At 37.9% G+C, this 16,047-nt stretch overlaps 1 protein-coding gene across 40 annotated transcripts in view; it reads right to left on the reverse strand.

The window, feature by feature from the left end:
- Window positions 1-811: 811 nt before the first annotated feature.
- Window positions 812-16,047, reverse strand: part of ATP2B2 (ATPase plasma membrane Ca2+ transporting 2) — a 522,267-nt gene continuing 507,031 nt past the window's right edge. For 23 of the 40 annotated variants that reach the window (XM_078385427.1, XM_078385423.1, XM_078385438.1 and 20 more), the window contains one exon: window positions 812-4,367. In XM_078385427.1, coding sequence (XP_078241553.1) covers window positions 4,056-4,367 — 312 coding nt within the window. In that variant the 3' untranslated portion in view covers window positions 812-4,055. Of the gene's footprint in view, window positions 4,368-8,940; window positions 8,997-11,676; window positions 11,849-16,047 lie in introns of all 40 variants that reach the window. The other 17 variants (XM_078385436.1, XM_078385434.1, XM_078385441.1 and 14 more) reach the window with 4 other exon arrangements.

Consider the following 16,047-nt stretch of genomic DNA (forward strand, 5'->3'; position numbering starts at 1 on the left):
TTTTTGTCCAGTCGTGTTCGACTCTAGGGGGCAGTGCTCATCCCCGTTTCCAAGCCGTAGAGCCAGCGTTTTCTCCGAAGACAATCTTCCGTGGTCACATGGCCAGTGCGACTTAGACACGGAACGCTGTTACCTTCCCACCGAGGTGGTCCCTATTTATCTACTTGCATTTGCATGCTTTCGAACAAAAAATAATCCTTCTCACTAGTTATGATCAGGTGTTGCAAAATCCTCTAGGTTTGGTCCTCTGTATGGGCTCTGATGGATGGACATGGGTGCATATATTTACAGTTCCTTCCAGCCCGTGAAAGACATCCTAAATCCACCCTCAGAGAAAGGGGTGTGCTAACCCCACCCTGTCATCTCTTTGTGCACACAAAAAGTCACAGTTCTGGAAACCCTCATCTATATATGAACGATCTCCATTACAAGTGAGAACCCACGGTCCAGTTCACATAAAAACCTATCTCGCATACAAATGCCCCTCTTCACGACTGCTTCTCATGTAAGGAAAACAAGGATGGAGGGGTGGGGCTAGTGCTCTCAACTTCCTCTGATGTTGATTTAACCCCTTTTTGAATGCTTGAATGGTGTTTGTCACAGGAAGAAACAGTTCTCCCTCCTGGCAAATGTTTTCTTTGCCCTCAAGTAAGAGAGGCTCTTAATAGATAACTGCAACTGATCAGCAGCTTTCAGTAGACTCTTACCCCCAATATGATGAGGCCAACCTCTTCCTAAGTATCTGGCCTTAATTATGCTCATGGATTTAAAAATCTATGTGTCGTATTAACTGAGAGTGAAAATAAAGAAGGATGTTGTATTCAGACCTTTATTGTTCATGCTGCTTTGTGAATTTATTATGTTTTTCTTTCATTTTCCACTTGTGCACCTGCCAAGAGATATCTATTAGACAGTAAGCAGCAAGAGTAAAACGTTATCATTTTCTTTCAAACTATAAAATAATTTACATCACATATTTTACTTTTGTGTTTGTTTGTTTTTGAAACCACAAACATTCCAGCATCACACTGTAGGAATAACAATAGAAAGCATAACCTTTTGCATAGTATTAAATGAACAGAGACAGTAAGTTCTTTATTTACAATTATTGTCTAGATTTAAAAAATTCATAAAAACAGATGAATAAACATATAGGAATAATAACCCCTAATGGGATGGATTGCCAAATGTACTGCTGAATATTTTTTCCACAAATCTCATGCTTTTAGGTACAGTACATAGAGAGCAAGCATTTTATGTATTGTGGTGAGTTTCAACATATAGACCATTTTGGTTTTTTGATCCATTCTTCCCATCACAGAGAGGCCAGGCAATAAAGAAAAGGGAACATGGTACACAGCTTGTTGTTCAAAAGTAGTTTTAGTTCATCTGCTTTTGTTTGTTTTTTAAAAAGTCTGTTTTATCATATACATAAAGCATATTTTTGTTGATAGAATCAGAAGTTTCCTATGCATCACAAATAATATATGTTCTAATTTCTTCTGATGTTTTTCTTTCAGCTATTTATGTACATAATTGTTTTTTCTTTCAGTTTTTCAAGTCTCCAAATAGTACCCTATTAGTTATTAAGAAGCAGTATTACAATGCACACACAAAATGAAATATTTTTTAAAAAAAGAATTTGATGAAAAACAAGCTTGAAATAAAAGGCAAATCATCAGCATTAAGATGATGAAAACAAAAAAGTATTCCAGTACCAACAATTCTGTAGTTGCTCAAGTCCAAAGCAACATGCTTTTCCCTGTATATAGACTTTTATTTTTTTTCCTCTCCAATATGGTGTCCCAAGTAGAATATAGAAACTCAGTGTTACAGGAAAAGTTAGTCACTGTAATTAACAATCCATGGCTGAACCCTGACTAACTTTGAATCAGTTTGTTTCTACTGGTTAAGCTGTTCGGCTGTGCTTTCATACCCGCTCTGAATGTTAACAAAATGGGTAAACACTGTCTGTGGAGAAGAGGGTTGTATAAGCCTGGGAAGATTTGCTGTTCTGCCAGACGTTTGGATCAGAGTGAGTTTTGGAGAGCCAAAAGACATTAAAAGCTTCTCATACAAGTCCAGAAGCTGGCAAGTCAAGCTGGTTAGAGTTCTACCTGGCTGAACTGAATAGTCATGGTGCCCCCTCAGAACATTAGTCATTCCAAACTGCAGTTAAGCCAGGAATTTCCTCTTGTTTGAAGAGTTTCTGGCGTGCAGTAGAGTTCTTCTCACTAGAGTTGTTCCGCCTTATTAGCCAACTTTAAAACAGCAGGCAATACAATAACAAAGTTTTCAAGCTATTTAAAAGGGCCTTTTGGCCAGCTCTTCTAGCATAATAGATGGTATTAATCAAAACGTCTTTTGCAGTGTACAGTTTTATGGAAAAGATAGCTGAAAAGTCTTGAAGCAAACCGTATTTAAATACAAAAAGTCATTTATGAAAAATCTGTGACCCACAAAGTGCTTTGCATTCAAGTGGTTGACATAATAGCAATTATCAGGGCTGTTACCATCTTGAAAAAAAATCTCACCCACAAATTGCAAATATTGTCAGTGGCTTTCTTAATAGAAAGAACAATACAAGGGGAAAACGACACTGGTAGATTTGTGACCACAGGAAGAAAAGTAGGGTTTTAAAATAATCACACAAAGCAGATTTCATTATACACTTCATAAGATTTCATTCAGGTCTATATAGTGCAGAAAATGGTATTGTCTATCTGTCTGTCATGTCAAAGCAACAAACCATGGTGGTTCTCATCCAAAATGCCAACAGCCCACATTTTGCAAGAAATGAAAGCCTAAATTTCTAATGTCATAAGAGTCAGCACACAATATTCCATTATAAGTTTGATCTTCATACAAAGCCGAATATAACTTATTTTTCAACTGATATTCAGAAACACCACTGAGCTTTATTATCATCCTTTTAAAAAAAAAGTATTAGAAGCCATTGCAATACACTGAAATAAGGAAATGGCCTCATCACTCAGTATTGCATCAAAACAAGGTCAATCAGTTCTTCTAAAAAAGAGAGCAAAAACCCCCAATTGCTTTGATTCATATTTAAAACAAAGGAAGCCTTTCTGTTTCATTACCTTCTACAAAGGATAACAACGCTACATCCAGTGTGTGTTAGATTTTGGCTTCTTTTGTTATTTGCTAGCAGTATCTACATTATTTAATTTAAAAAAAAACCCTATCAGGCAAAAATCAGATCATAGTTGTAATAAAACATCCAGGGTGCCGTGTTAACAGAAATTTCATTGAACTGAGCGATTTGTATATTATCTCGGCAGGAAGTGCTGTCTTAAATCCTACAAATAGGTAAGGATATTATCTACAGTTCTGTAAACAAATTACATTCTTTATTTTTTTTTGGGACATCAATAAGTTAAAATAGAGCAATTTGAGCAGAAAAGGCAACATGCCAACAAAGAAATGTTTTTATATATATATATAAAAGGACATGTTTTATATATATATATAAATGGATATATACACATATATAGTTATAATATATTATTTATATATTTCTATATATAGTCTCATAAATGTTTATTTAGGTTCCTCTGTCCAACTGGTGCAAATCTACTGTGCAATTTAAGCTTTGCAATTTCAAAAAAGGTTATTTAAATTAATCTATACAACAGAGTCCATGCCACACAAGCATTTTAAAAAAAAACCTCATACACCATTACATTGGATAAATAGCCTCAAACAAGTCCTCGGCATTTCCTGCTTAAGGAATAAAAAGAAAGGAGGATCGGGAGTGGATAGTACATTCATGCAGGAGAGCATTTGTATTGTTTTCGTTTGTTTCTGCTGGGGAGTAAAAGAGCAATATGAAAATCACCCCTTCATTCTTTCCCCAAAACCACTGAGATCACTGATTCATTCTTCCCCCCACCCCCTTCAACAGGAACAGGAGTTCAAACAGCTTCTCAGTCAGCTTTTTTTTATACATCTCTGTCTATGTATATACATATATATTATTATTATCATCATTATTATTATTATTTATATTAACATTTTTGCAGTGACTTTTTCAGCTAAAGTGATGTTTCCAGGCTATGGATAGGGCTTCCTGGACTAGAAGAGGTAGCTGATTTACTTGTGTCAGTCGTAAGGTTTATTCCACTGTCAATAGCACTATTGTTCTTGTTCAGTGAGGAGGGTGGACTTGGGTTTTGCTTGAGTGCAGGGTCTTCTTCTAGTTCTGCATCATCAATGAGAGGAATATGGGGCTGGGAATCTTCTATCCTAAATTCAGGATGAGTCATAAAGTTGTGAATGGAGGTTCTAGATTCTGGTTTTTCTAAACCTTCATAGAGAGAGCTACGGAATGCCTTCACGACGCGGATCTGAGAGGAGGGAAAAGATAAGGAGACGTGTCAGTGGCAACTGTTCTTCCATACCAACCCTTTCTGAACTTTTTTTTTGGTGAAAAAATGTGGTGTATGGTTAGGGCAGAGCAGAGCAGGCAGCTGTAGTCCATAGTCTCTGGGTGCTAAATGCATAAACGAGTGGCCCAGTTTTGTGCATTTTGAGTGCCTGAAACAACTGCAATGTTAAAACCATATGAGTTTAAAGCCATCAGAACTGTTCCCAGAACTGATGAGAAGCACTGGTTAAACAAAGCGAACATCCACTCATGTGGTAAAACCCTAGTAAAAGACAAGCCATGTTAATGTAGATCCATGCATGTTGATAGGTTTTTGTAGTGGATAAGTAGGAAAGCTTTCTGGTTCTTTGCTTTTTGTTTTGTTTTGGAAGTTTCGTTATACAGAATAAAAACACAAAACAAACTGCACATCTCAAACAAGACAGCACAAAACACGGACAGAGTTGGATGGATAGGTATGAAAGACAAACACAGGAGCCAAAACTAAAAACTAAAAATATATACATTTTTTTTAAAAAAAGCAAGATCTAAATGAAGCAGCCAAGAGCACAAAATAAAGCCAAGCAGACAAAAATACTTAGGCAAAAACATGCTACACAGGAAAAAGTCACAGTTGTCACATAAACACAGCTAATTGGCACACAACAACTATACTTGGAAGCCTGGATAATGTGAACATGTAATTGTTGATCCAACTTTTATTTTTCCTTCATGCATATGTGAGGTAAACACTCGAGTATAGACCCACTTTTCTAGCCTCTTTGTTTTTTTAAAAAAACCTTATTAATAAGCAATTGACACTAGAATATATATTGTTGTTTGCTCAGTTTTTCATAATTTAATCACAATGTGCTGGATTCCTTCATTTTGAACGTCTGCCTGGTGGACATGATTCATACAACTGAGTTAATAGAATAGTAAATTTTTATTTCTGATCTACAGTACTTCATCTGAAGTACGCTCTCTTTTATTATGTCAGGGGATTTTCTTGTTTTTCCATCACTAAATTACAAGGCCATGGGGGAAACCAGTGATAGGACTAAACAGATCCAATATCACATGCAAATGTGTTGCTTGGTCAGAAAGGACATGCAGTCCTCCATGACAGAAATGGGAGGGCCTTCTCAGTCTCCTCTCTTGCCAAATGCAGAGGTCACCATTGAATGCTACGAGTAAGAAAAGATGGTGTTTCTTGAAGGGAAAAACAGAATGGCAAAGAATGTGAGCTGTTGAGAAATGTATTATGGCTATATGAATTCTAGGACTGTTAGATTTTTCATTTGTTTCCTAATTGTAGATGGAATAGTAACATTCACATGGATGAGACTTTACTAGGGTCTGCCTTAGACAGAACTGTTGCAGACATCCCATTGGTTGTGCTGATAAGGGTTTAAAATGCATAGAACTTAAAAAAAACTAATCTGCTGCCTCTTCCTCCAAACATCCACCCACCCTTTGAAAAGAATCTGAAAATGTGAAACTCTGAACTCTGGAAGAGCAGAAAATTTCAAACAAGGTTTGAGAAAGAAATAGCAGAATAATTAGATTTCTAGAAGTCTAAATGTTTTTAGAAAGCTCAGAGAGTGCATTAAGTCAATCAAATATTCTTTCACTGCATTTATAATTAAAAGCTACAGAATGTTGCATTTCAGTGGGCCAAAAGTATTCTATTCAAGATCAATACATCATGCAATCAGAAGTAAGCCCTACTCATCATAGAGCTAGTTATCATAGCTATAAGATTGCAGTCATACACCAGTAATGTCTGTTGTTAGTTGGCTGTTCATTTCTATTCAATATCTGCAACTTGTTTTTAGCCACTGTTGGCTTTTTGAATAAACAATGCCCTAGAATGACAGGGAGCTCAGGAAAGGTTGGCAGGATATGTGGTAAGGGAATGCACATGGCCACATAAACCTTCACCCTATGCATTGTTTTATGTTTTTAAAAACTAAATCCAAAACCAGCTCTATTTGAGTCTAATCTGACAACTGGTTTTACAAGCCTATGCCTTTGAATTTTGCCTAGTGTTTTTTCAGTCTTTACTGATGTAGTTATTTTCATTTGTCACTGATTAAATGACAAAATTAGTTCTACAGAATAAGGCCATATTTCACAAGAGAATTGTGAACAAGATAAAATAGTGGTGAAACAACTGACATTAAAATTTCTGATAAAAATTGCATAAATATCTGTAAATTACTTCCCATCTCACAGATTATTTCTCTGCATGTATGAATTCATTGATTGCTTCCTGGCCAGATCTAGCTGTTTCCATTTGTTGGTGGAAGCAGTTCTATAAGCAGAAGGTGGCAGAAGTGATTGTCTTAAAACATCTGTCCCATAGGTCTGAGAAACTGTCTCAGACAGAATGACTGTGGTGCAAAAGACTACCAGTGGAGGTGGGGATGAAACTGCATGGCTCCCTATTCCATGACTAAAATTTCTTCCATCAGTTTCCTAACACTCTGGGACCAAGTCTATTCCTACAACCGTTGTTGTGAGAGTATCAATGTATAATGTATCATGCCTCCCTTCAGCTCAAAATATTTAAACAATGAAAACAGCCACATCGGTCACATAGGTAGGAAACTAGAGTTGAAATAACAACTTATCTGAGATCATCCAATGAATCCATCATTGGTCAACAGCATCCAACTCCAACATGTCCACTGACCTATGCCGGCTATATGTTAATCAGCCTCTAAAATGGCATGTTTAAAGTTCTAGATGATGATCAGTCATAGAATTTCAAAACTGCTCTCCCTTCACAGACATTATGGCTTGGGGTACAGAGTCCACTGAGTGTGACCAGAAAAAATAACATAGCCCATTTGCCTTCCAGACAAAAAATGTTTTGGAGTATTCTTATCCAAGTTTGGAACTCATAACTTAAAGTTAGTGTGGAGGAGAGGAATCACTGTGGAGATCTCCCATCCAGATGCAATCTGTATATGTCAAAAGGTGCTGTGCAATTTGGACACAGTGTCCATAGTCTGTATTTAAGGCATCTGCATCATGTATCCTTGAGTTCTCCTCTCTGAGCAGTAATAAGCACTAGGATTAACCATCCTTACAATGTAGAAGATATTTAACAGGCGGCAGCATGCACCTGGGCTGTAATTTGCAGTTTTGTCATTTGATTTTTTAAAGACGTTATGAGGAAAAATATTGCATGTCCTGGTGGCCAGGTGTATGAACATGGCTCTTAAGATCTTCAGAGAAGGTCCTTCTCTTGGTTCCATCACCATCACACATACGTTTCATGGGGACAAGACCAGAGGGCAGCACTCTCTGGTTGTGGCATGGTCTCCCTTGGGAATTTAGGTTTCCTCCTCTCATCTGTCTTTTCTGCAACAGTCACAAAACTGCGGGAAGGATGTTAATAACTAAGATGAGTCCCTTCTGGATGCTGGTTTATAGTCTTTTAAACCACTGGTTCTTAACCTTGGGTTACTCAGGAGTTTTGGACTGCAACTCCCAGAAGCCTTCACCACCAACTGCGCTGGCTGGGGTTTCTGGGAGTTGCAGTTCAAAAACATCCGAGTAACAAAGGTTTTAAACCATATTTTAAAAAATTTTAAAGCTTACATAACATTTCTTATTATTATCATTACTACATGTTTAATTGGTTTTTAACTTGGTAATTTATTATGTTTTAATCTGACCTGTTTTAATCATCGTGAGCCACCTTGGGTCCCCTTACTGGGAAAAAGGTGGCCTAGAAATGGAACAAAACAAAGAAACAAATATTTTCCTAAAAATGCTCCTTCATGTTCATAATTAGGATCTACTAAAATCATCATTGAAGGGGAACATATAATATAGATTAACTAGATCAGTAAACTGAAACCTGTGAGAGTGAAAGTGGCCGTCTATGAGGCTAATTATGTAGGTACGATTTAATGGCACTCTCCAGAGTTGATTATATGCTTGCCTATCATGTGTATATATGTAAGGACATACCAGAAATAGATATCAACCACATGGCGTTCATGTAATGGACATATTTTATGAAACGGACAATGCCAAGGGATGACAAACAATGAGTTACATGGCGCTCTTTTCTTACAAGGATGGAGACAACAGCAAAAAAATTGCTCTTAACAAAAGACTTTAGGTGGGGTGAGGGACAACACTTTCGAACATTTTGACATGGCATTTGATACTCCACTTCTTTCTTCTCTGTTGCTGTAAATGAAAAATGTTTCAGGTTTTGTCCCACCATGAATGTGAGACATAAATACTTGCATCTGGCAAAGAAAGGATAAAGAACATTTTTTAAAAGATACTGCAGGGTTTACCTCTTTCAGCAAGTAAGTGAGGGTGGGGGTAGGAAGAGCCCTGCATTCCTGTAAATATATAGAATATCACTCCAAAATGGAATAATACCAAGTAAATATGCAGTGCCACTTTTTCCATTGTAGGTAGCATATGGGCTTATACTCGAATGTTTACCTGGCTTCATATAAGCCAAGTCTCTTGAGTTTGGTTCACATTCATTGTCAGGCTCAAGGTTAAAGACTCACAACCTCTTTTTATTTCACTCTCTCCTGCTGAACCCATTTGTCCAGTGATCTCTAGCCCTCTGGGAAAACAAACACATTTAATATTCAGAAAGTAGAGAGTAGGGAACCGCAAAAACAAATAATTCAATTCTACTGAAAGGACAGTAAGGAGATGATATATTTATAAAGTAAACATGAAGTCAACTTTGCCTAGAGATGCCAACTCTGGTTTTACCAGTGGTATTTTTAGTTAGGGATATGGTTATGCAAAGCTAAGACTAGTTCTAGATGAACCAAGTCCCCCTCCTTTTGAAATCTGTTCAGAATATTAATAATATTGAGAGACACTTTGCCCTTCCCACAAATATTCTCGGAACACACTTCCATGCTTGTTCTGGTTCCGTCAACTGGCGCCACCATGTAGGTGCTGCTTCCACAGCCACTGACATTTTCTCAAATCATTTTCTGAAGTCAATTCACCAACCAAAGCATTATAGCAACAGTGTGAACTGCCCTCACTAGTTGAGACTTGCAAATTGGAATAACCTTTATTATTTCCAATATTCTGAACATGTTTCAAAAGAAGAGGGTGAAAAGAGGAATGCATAATAGGGAGAGTGGGATTTCAAGGAGCTTGTTTATGGTAATGGTTTCTGAAGCTTACGTTTGCATATGTTCTAATTCAGTGTGTCTCTACACACAGTTTGGGTTCTGGAATGCGGTGAATGAGCATCCACTGAGGGTATTATCTTACATGGGACATATCTACCTTTACACCAGCAACATCCATATGTCCTAGTTCTATCAAACTTTGCCTTACACCATTCCCACCAATAAGATAATTGTGGGAATAAGAAAGGTGCCTATATGACTGTACGCATACCTTTGGTTATTTACAATGGCTGGAGGAAATTGATACATCATGTGTAAAGTAGCACTAGCTAGGTGACAAGAAATACCCCATAATATTAAAAAAAGAGGAGACCTTATGATAGGAGCAATGATGGCAGCTCCATAGCCAAGTTAGCCATATATTAGCTGTTAGCGAAAATGAAAAAAAATCAATTTCATTTAACTGTTCAGTTGCTAATATCACATTATTTATGTCTTTGTAGCCGCCTAGAGTGGTCGAAATGACTAGATAGGCGGGGTATAAATACAATAAATAAATAATAAATACTATCAGCAGTCTAACCCAATACGTTATAGTAACTGCTATATATCCCACTTTGAAAACATGGCAGGATAATGGAAACTTTATATTACAAAGCAAATCCTCTTTTTTCAAAAATTGAAAATTGAAAATGGAAACACATTGATTACAGTTTTTAGTACATTAGAAAAATGTTACGAAAAAAGTTAAATGATAGGCAGAAGGAAGATGTGCAGGCCTTTAAAATAAACACACACAGATAACTCTGTGTTTCCAAATAAGGTTAGCCTCTCATGCTTCAGTCATCGTGGCATTAGTCTGGTAAGGCAGAACATGCAGTTCTCTGGGCTCCATTTCCTCTATAGTGGCTCCTGCTCTTGCGTTTATTTTTAAACCCTTTTTAAAAATACCTTATCAGATAATACCATAGAAAAGCTTTTATTTTTTTACCCTTTCAGAGATTGAGACAATCACTTTCTATTCTGCTGAGGGAATTCCATAAATGGGAGTGGGTAACTGGATATTAATTCATCCAATTTCAGAACCATGCTGCTTACTAGAGAGGTACAGTTTTCTTGTTACAGTGTGCACAACAGCTTTCCTTGCTCAGCTGCCATAGATCACATTAAAATCATTATCTGGCAAATAGGTACGATTATCTAAATTCTGTTAATAGTGTTATACATCTTTTAAACGGCAACTGTAGTAAAATTCTAGGTAGCATATTTCAGCTCAAGTTAACAATTTTAAGTTCAAAATACCACAAAAATACTTTAAAGCAGCACTTGAGTTTTTGGGCAGGGCACCTTTTTTTATTTATCTAGTATCCAGTTGGGCAGAACAGCTGCAGACCACCTTCTGGGGACAGGGAAGAAGCCAGATTTCTGGTAAAACCAGAGAAGCCGGTGCCTCAAGCCAGATCCCTTTCTCCAAAAGTGCAACTCTGCTTTGCCTTTTAGAGGTGGATATTCCAGGCATTATTGGATGGCTGCCTAAATGGGGTTTCTAAAAGAATGCAATCTTATTGATCTTCTAGCGGTGACCTGGAGAAAGTAAAGCAAGTAGGCTTCAGAAACTGAGCCTGCAAAAAGAAGGCAAAGAAAGTGACACACTGCTCTTGCATTTAGGCTGAAAGGGTGACAGCATTTCCTTCATTAGAGTAGTTTCCCTCATTTGGAAACCATTTAGCATCTTAATCATATGTGTGTGGAACATCCTAGCTTTCTCACTTTCTAATATTTTACTATTATACTACATCTTGCTCAATCTTCTTGGAAAGATGAGACAAAAGCAATGTTAGCGTGTTTGGTCAAAGAAGACATTTGAACACATAAATTGTTCAGAAGAAGTCTGTTATTCAGGGACCTTTTCCTTTTGGGAGAAATCAATATTTATTCTAGTTACCTACAGTTACCTCCTGGTGAAACAGAAGCCCTGTGAGGAGGAGCACAGCCAAATGCCACTGTAGTGTGCAAACGTACATTTCAGCTACGTGACTTATTCCAGAATGATTACAGGTGGGGAGGGGGACACAGTGGTTCAGTCTCAGATGACTGCCAGATAAGTTGGCATCTCTGTAATCAGATGCATTAAGAATACACACTCACGCCCAGCCGCCGCAGCAGGTGTGCTGGTAGGAGAGGAAAGAGCATTGGATAACGAAACGTGGCTAGGGCTAGAAATATTGGTTACATCCTGGTTCTGGCTTGTGACGGAGGACTGTCTCCTGAGAGCCCCCTGAAAGGAAGTGCCACTCTTGAAAGTATTGACTACTTCGATCTGCAATGGAGGAAAGAATGAGACAAGTTGCTGGAGGAATTGACACAGTTCCTATGCAACGGACAGCAGCAGGAATGATATATATATATTCCCAGTACAGTGGTGCCTCGCTTAGCGACATTAATCCGTTCCAGGAAAAACGTCGCTAAGGGATTTCATCGCTAAGGGAAATTAAAAAAGCCCATAGAAATGCATTAAAATGTGTTTAATGTGTTCCTATGGGCTTGAAAACTGACCTTATGCAAAGATCCTCCATTGCGGCGGCCATTTTGGGTGCCTCTAAAGTGAGGCAACACAGTGGGCGGCCATTTTGTTTACCCAGTGGCCATTTTGGAACCGCCGATCAGCTAGTCGAAAACGGGGGCTTTGCGATGGTCGCTTCTGCGCAATCATCGCAAAGTGAAATCCCCCCATAGGAAACATTGGAAAGCAATCGCTTTTGCGATCGCAGAAACAGCATCGCAAAGCAATTTCGTCACTCAACAGAGCGATCGGTAAGCGAGGCACCACTGTAATATTCAACTGCTTGTACACATCTCAGTTCAATTTCAAAAATCAAAATGAGAAAAGTTCCATTTAAGAATCTGGACTTTTTGTACACAGCAACATTATGTCAATTTATGGCTGCAGATACCTCGTGGCTAGAAAAGGAAGGCTGCTCTGTTACCTCTGCTCTATGATATTTCACACATTTCTTTAAATCAATGGTCCCCAACCTTGATTTCCCAAATGTTCTTGGACTACAACTCTGAGAAATTCTAGCCAGTCTAGTGGTGGAGGCTTCTGTGAATTTTAGTCCAATAACATCTGGAGCCCCAAGGTTAGGAACCCCTGTTTGAAATGGTATCTGCAGATATTATTGTTACGTCTATCACTAGATAGATTTCCATCACAAAAAATGGGGGATCACATCCAATCTTGTGTGATTGATGTGAATCTTTTTTAAAAAAATCTTTACAGTGAAATCCTGTGCATGTCTACTCAGAAGTATGCACCTCTGAATTTAATGTAGCTTACTTTGAGGCACATAAAGGATTATATGCTAAAATAATACCACATTTGTTAGTTAATGAGAGCTATATAAATCTGAGTGACGGTAGTTGCTTTTTCTTTTAAATTAATGAATCCATGCCTAAAAGTGAATGTTCGAACTCTACATATAGTTTTAACCACAAGGAAGGAGGAAAAAAAAGAATGAGGCAATTTTAATCTTCTTATTATGAAAGTTGCATTTAAAAAAAAAAAAAGACAGAAATCATCATTCACAAATTCCTCCTGCCTGATACATCAGTTTAATCTACTGCCTAAAACAGAAATGGCATCTAGCCAGGTTAAAAATATAATTTTTAAAAAGTTGACTCATTTGCCATCTAATATTTACCAATATCCATCCAGATAGTATGGCCTATATATACACAAAGTCTTGAGTTCAAATCCCAATCTGCTATGAGGTTATTAGGCAGCCTTAGGTTCTGTTCAGGCATTCTCAAAGTATGTAGGGAGGATGTGTGATAAAGTGCAGTCATCTTATCTCATACGCTCTCCACATGCTTTGAGAACAGTTGAACAAGGCTATAGGCAAGCCCTTTGCCAGTCTCAGTTGCCCATCTGTAATATGAGGTATAATAATAATGACTTACCATACAGGTTTATTGTAAATAACACAACTAGATAATACTTGTGAAACAGTTTCAATATGCAACATTTCATATTCATGTTATTACTTTGTTACATGTTGTGTTATTAGAAGAACAAAGATCAATATTAGAGATATCAAAGAAGTCTGGCTAATAGCTTCAGGAACTCCTAATGTCCAGTTCATACAAGAGGTAAACACTGGAAACTCATTGTTTTCCTCAGCTTAAATTACATTTGTTAGAGATAATATAACTTCCAATAAATTGTACAGGGAAACATTTAAGATGCTGCAGGGGCAGGGGGTGAGATGGTAGAGGGAAAGTCGATCCACCACAGAGGATACTTGTAGGCTTTCCCCCATTCATGCCTCTTAAATATCCCTTTATCCAGTCATTCATGATGTATGGAGGTCCATCAGATGTACTGAGGAAATGGACTGGATGGGAAAGGATGCCAACATGCTAAAGAGGGCCCTCCTATTCAAAGGGTCTTCTGTAGTTATGTCTCCCAAGCAGCCTATTCTGCGTTGTTGTTTTTCACCAAACAAGTTCTTCCCTGACAATCTTGTTCAACCTCAAATGCTTCCCTCATTTTCTCCTAGCAGTGAGAAGCCACTATTTGGCACCAGGTGATCTGAGAAGACTTGAAGACCTTTATTCTCACATGGCAGAGAGGGCACATTGGGTTTAAATTCAGAAACGATCAGTCATGTTTTCCAAATGTTGAAGGAAAAAGTTTGCTTATTTCCAAGCAACTGATTGTTGACTCATCTTCTAACTGTAAATATCTTGTCAAATAACATTTCACACACAAAAAAACCCAACTATGCAGAAACACTTGTATTTGCTATTAAAGGTTACCCCGGTAAAATGAAAATATGATGCAGCTGCTGCAAATTAACCAACAAGAAACATTTGTAAAATAAATAAAAGATAAACAATACTTTTAGAAAGAAGTTGGAGATCATAGCACCACAGAAGCATTAGTTACATATGCTGTTAGGTAAGTATTATATATATATGCTACTAGATATCAGAAATTGGAAAAGTACAAAAATGCACCAAGTAAGAATGTCAGCTATGGCACACTAGTTTTCCACCCATGTTTAGTTAAGGTTGTAGTTCCTTTTTGAGCACACAACATTATAATGGCACAACATTACTATACCGGTGGTCTGAAAGTGGCTGAAACATTGGCCACACATTCCAAGCATGCAAACACACCCCATTTTCAAAGATATTCCATTCTTTAAAAGTCCTCCAGTTTATGAATGTGGGATATTGTGTTTCTGTACCCACAATTCAAAAAGCTAGGAAATGGCTCAGTATACAGTATTACTGCACAGTGTCATGTCTGCATTGCCAGAAGGAAAAAGGATGCCAAGGTTTACATAGCAGACTGAACGTTGACCACCCCAATGGCAGCAGTCAAGATGGTCTACAGCAGACCTGGGTAAAGTGCGGCTCGAGGGCCACATACGGCCCGCAAGGCACTCCTGTCTGGTCCACGGACAGTTTTAAATATCAAAACCATTTATAGCTTTTTGTTTAAAGCTGATCAGTTGCTTATCTTTAACATACCTCAGAAAACCTCTTTAGTATTTGTGAAGATTAACAAGTTTAAAATAAAAGCAATCATAACATCACTGTTTCATTTTATTTTTAAGTAAAGTTGGTTCGGCCCTCAAACACAGTTCAGATTTTTCATGTGCCCCCCCTATAGAAACTAATTGCCTACCCCTGGTCTACAGGATATCCTATTCTGTTCACTACCATTCGCACTTGTTGAAAAATAACCCTGACAATTTTATTTTATTTTATTTTTTGTATTTGGGTGAGAAGTGGTTAACTGATGGGGGGAAAATGGAGTCAGCCTCAAGGATTTTCCCTTGCATAGTGTCACTTTATGCATAGTAGCGGTGCTGGGGAGGGACTCCTGTTCAACACCTTGACCTCGACACGCCTGTGAAGTGTCTTAGGGTTCCATGATTCCCCAAACTATTTCACATATACATGAAAAACTTAAAAGAGGGCTGCCCAGAATTTTGTGGTTTGGTACCACCAATGTGCTGATGACACCCAACTCCATCTGCTTTTTAAGATCTTCCAAGAGGCCCTTTTCTGAAAGAAAAGTGGTATCTAAATTCAATAAACAAACACAGATACCATATAGGAGTCTTGTGGTGCAGTTGTTAAACTGCTGTACTGCATCCCAAACTCTGCTGATGACCCAGGTTCAGTCCTAGGTAGCTGGCTCAAGGTTCACTCAGCTTTTCATCCTTACCAGGTTGATAAATTGAGTACTCAGCCTGCTGGGAGAGGTGGCAATATGTAGGTGGCATAATTAATCTTTAAACTGCCCAGAGAGTGCTTTAAGCACTATGGTGCGATAAATAAGCAGCATGCTTTGCTTTTTGCTTCATTTAGCAAGAACAACCCAGGATTATATTATGGTTTCAAATTCTGGATTGATCCCACAACAAACCACAGTTTTAAGTTAAAGTTCGTAGTTCAATACAGTGGTGCCTCGCTTAGCGATCGCTCCCTTGAGCGATAAAATCG

This window comes from Pogona vitticeps, chromosome 2 (assembly GCF_051106095.1).
Source record: "Pogona vitticeps strain Pit_001003342236 chromosome 2, PviZW2.1, whole genome shotgun sequence".
In the NCBI taxonomy this organism is placed as follows: Eukaryota; Metazoa; Chordata; class Lepidosauria; order Squamata; family Agamidae; genus Pogona; species Pogona vitticeps.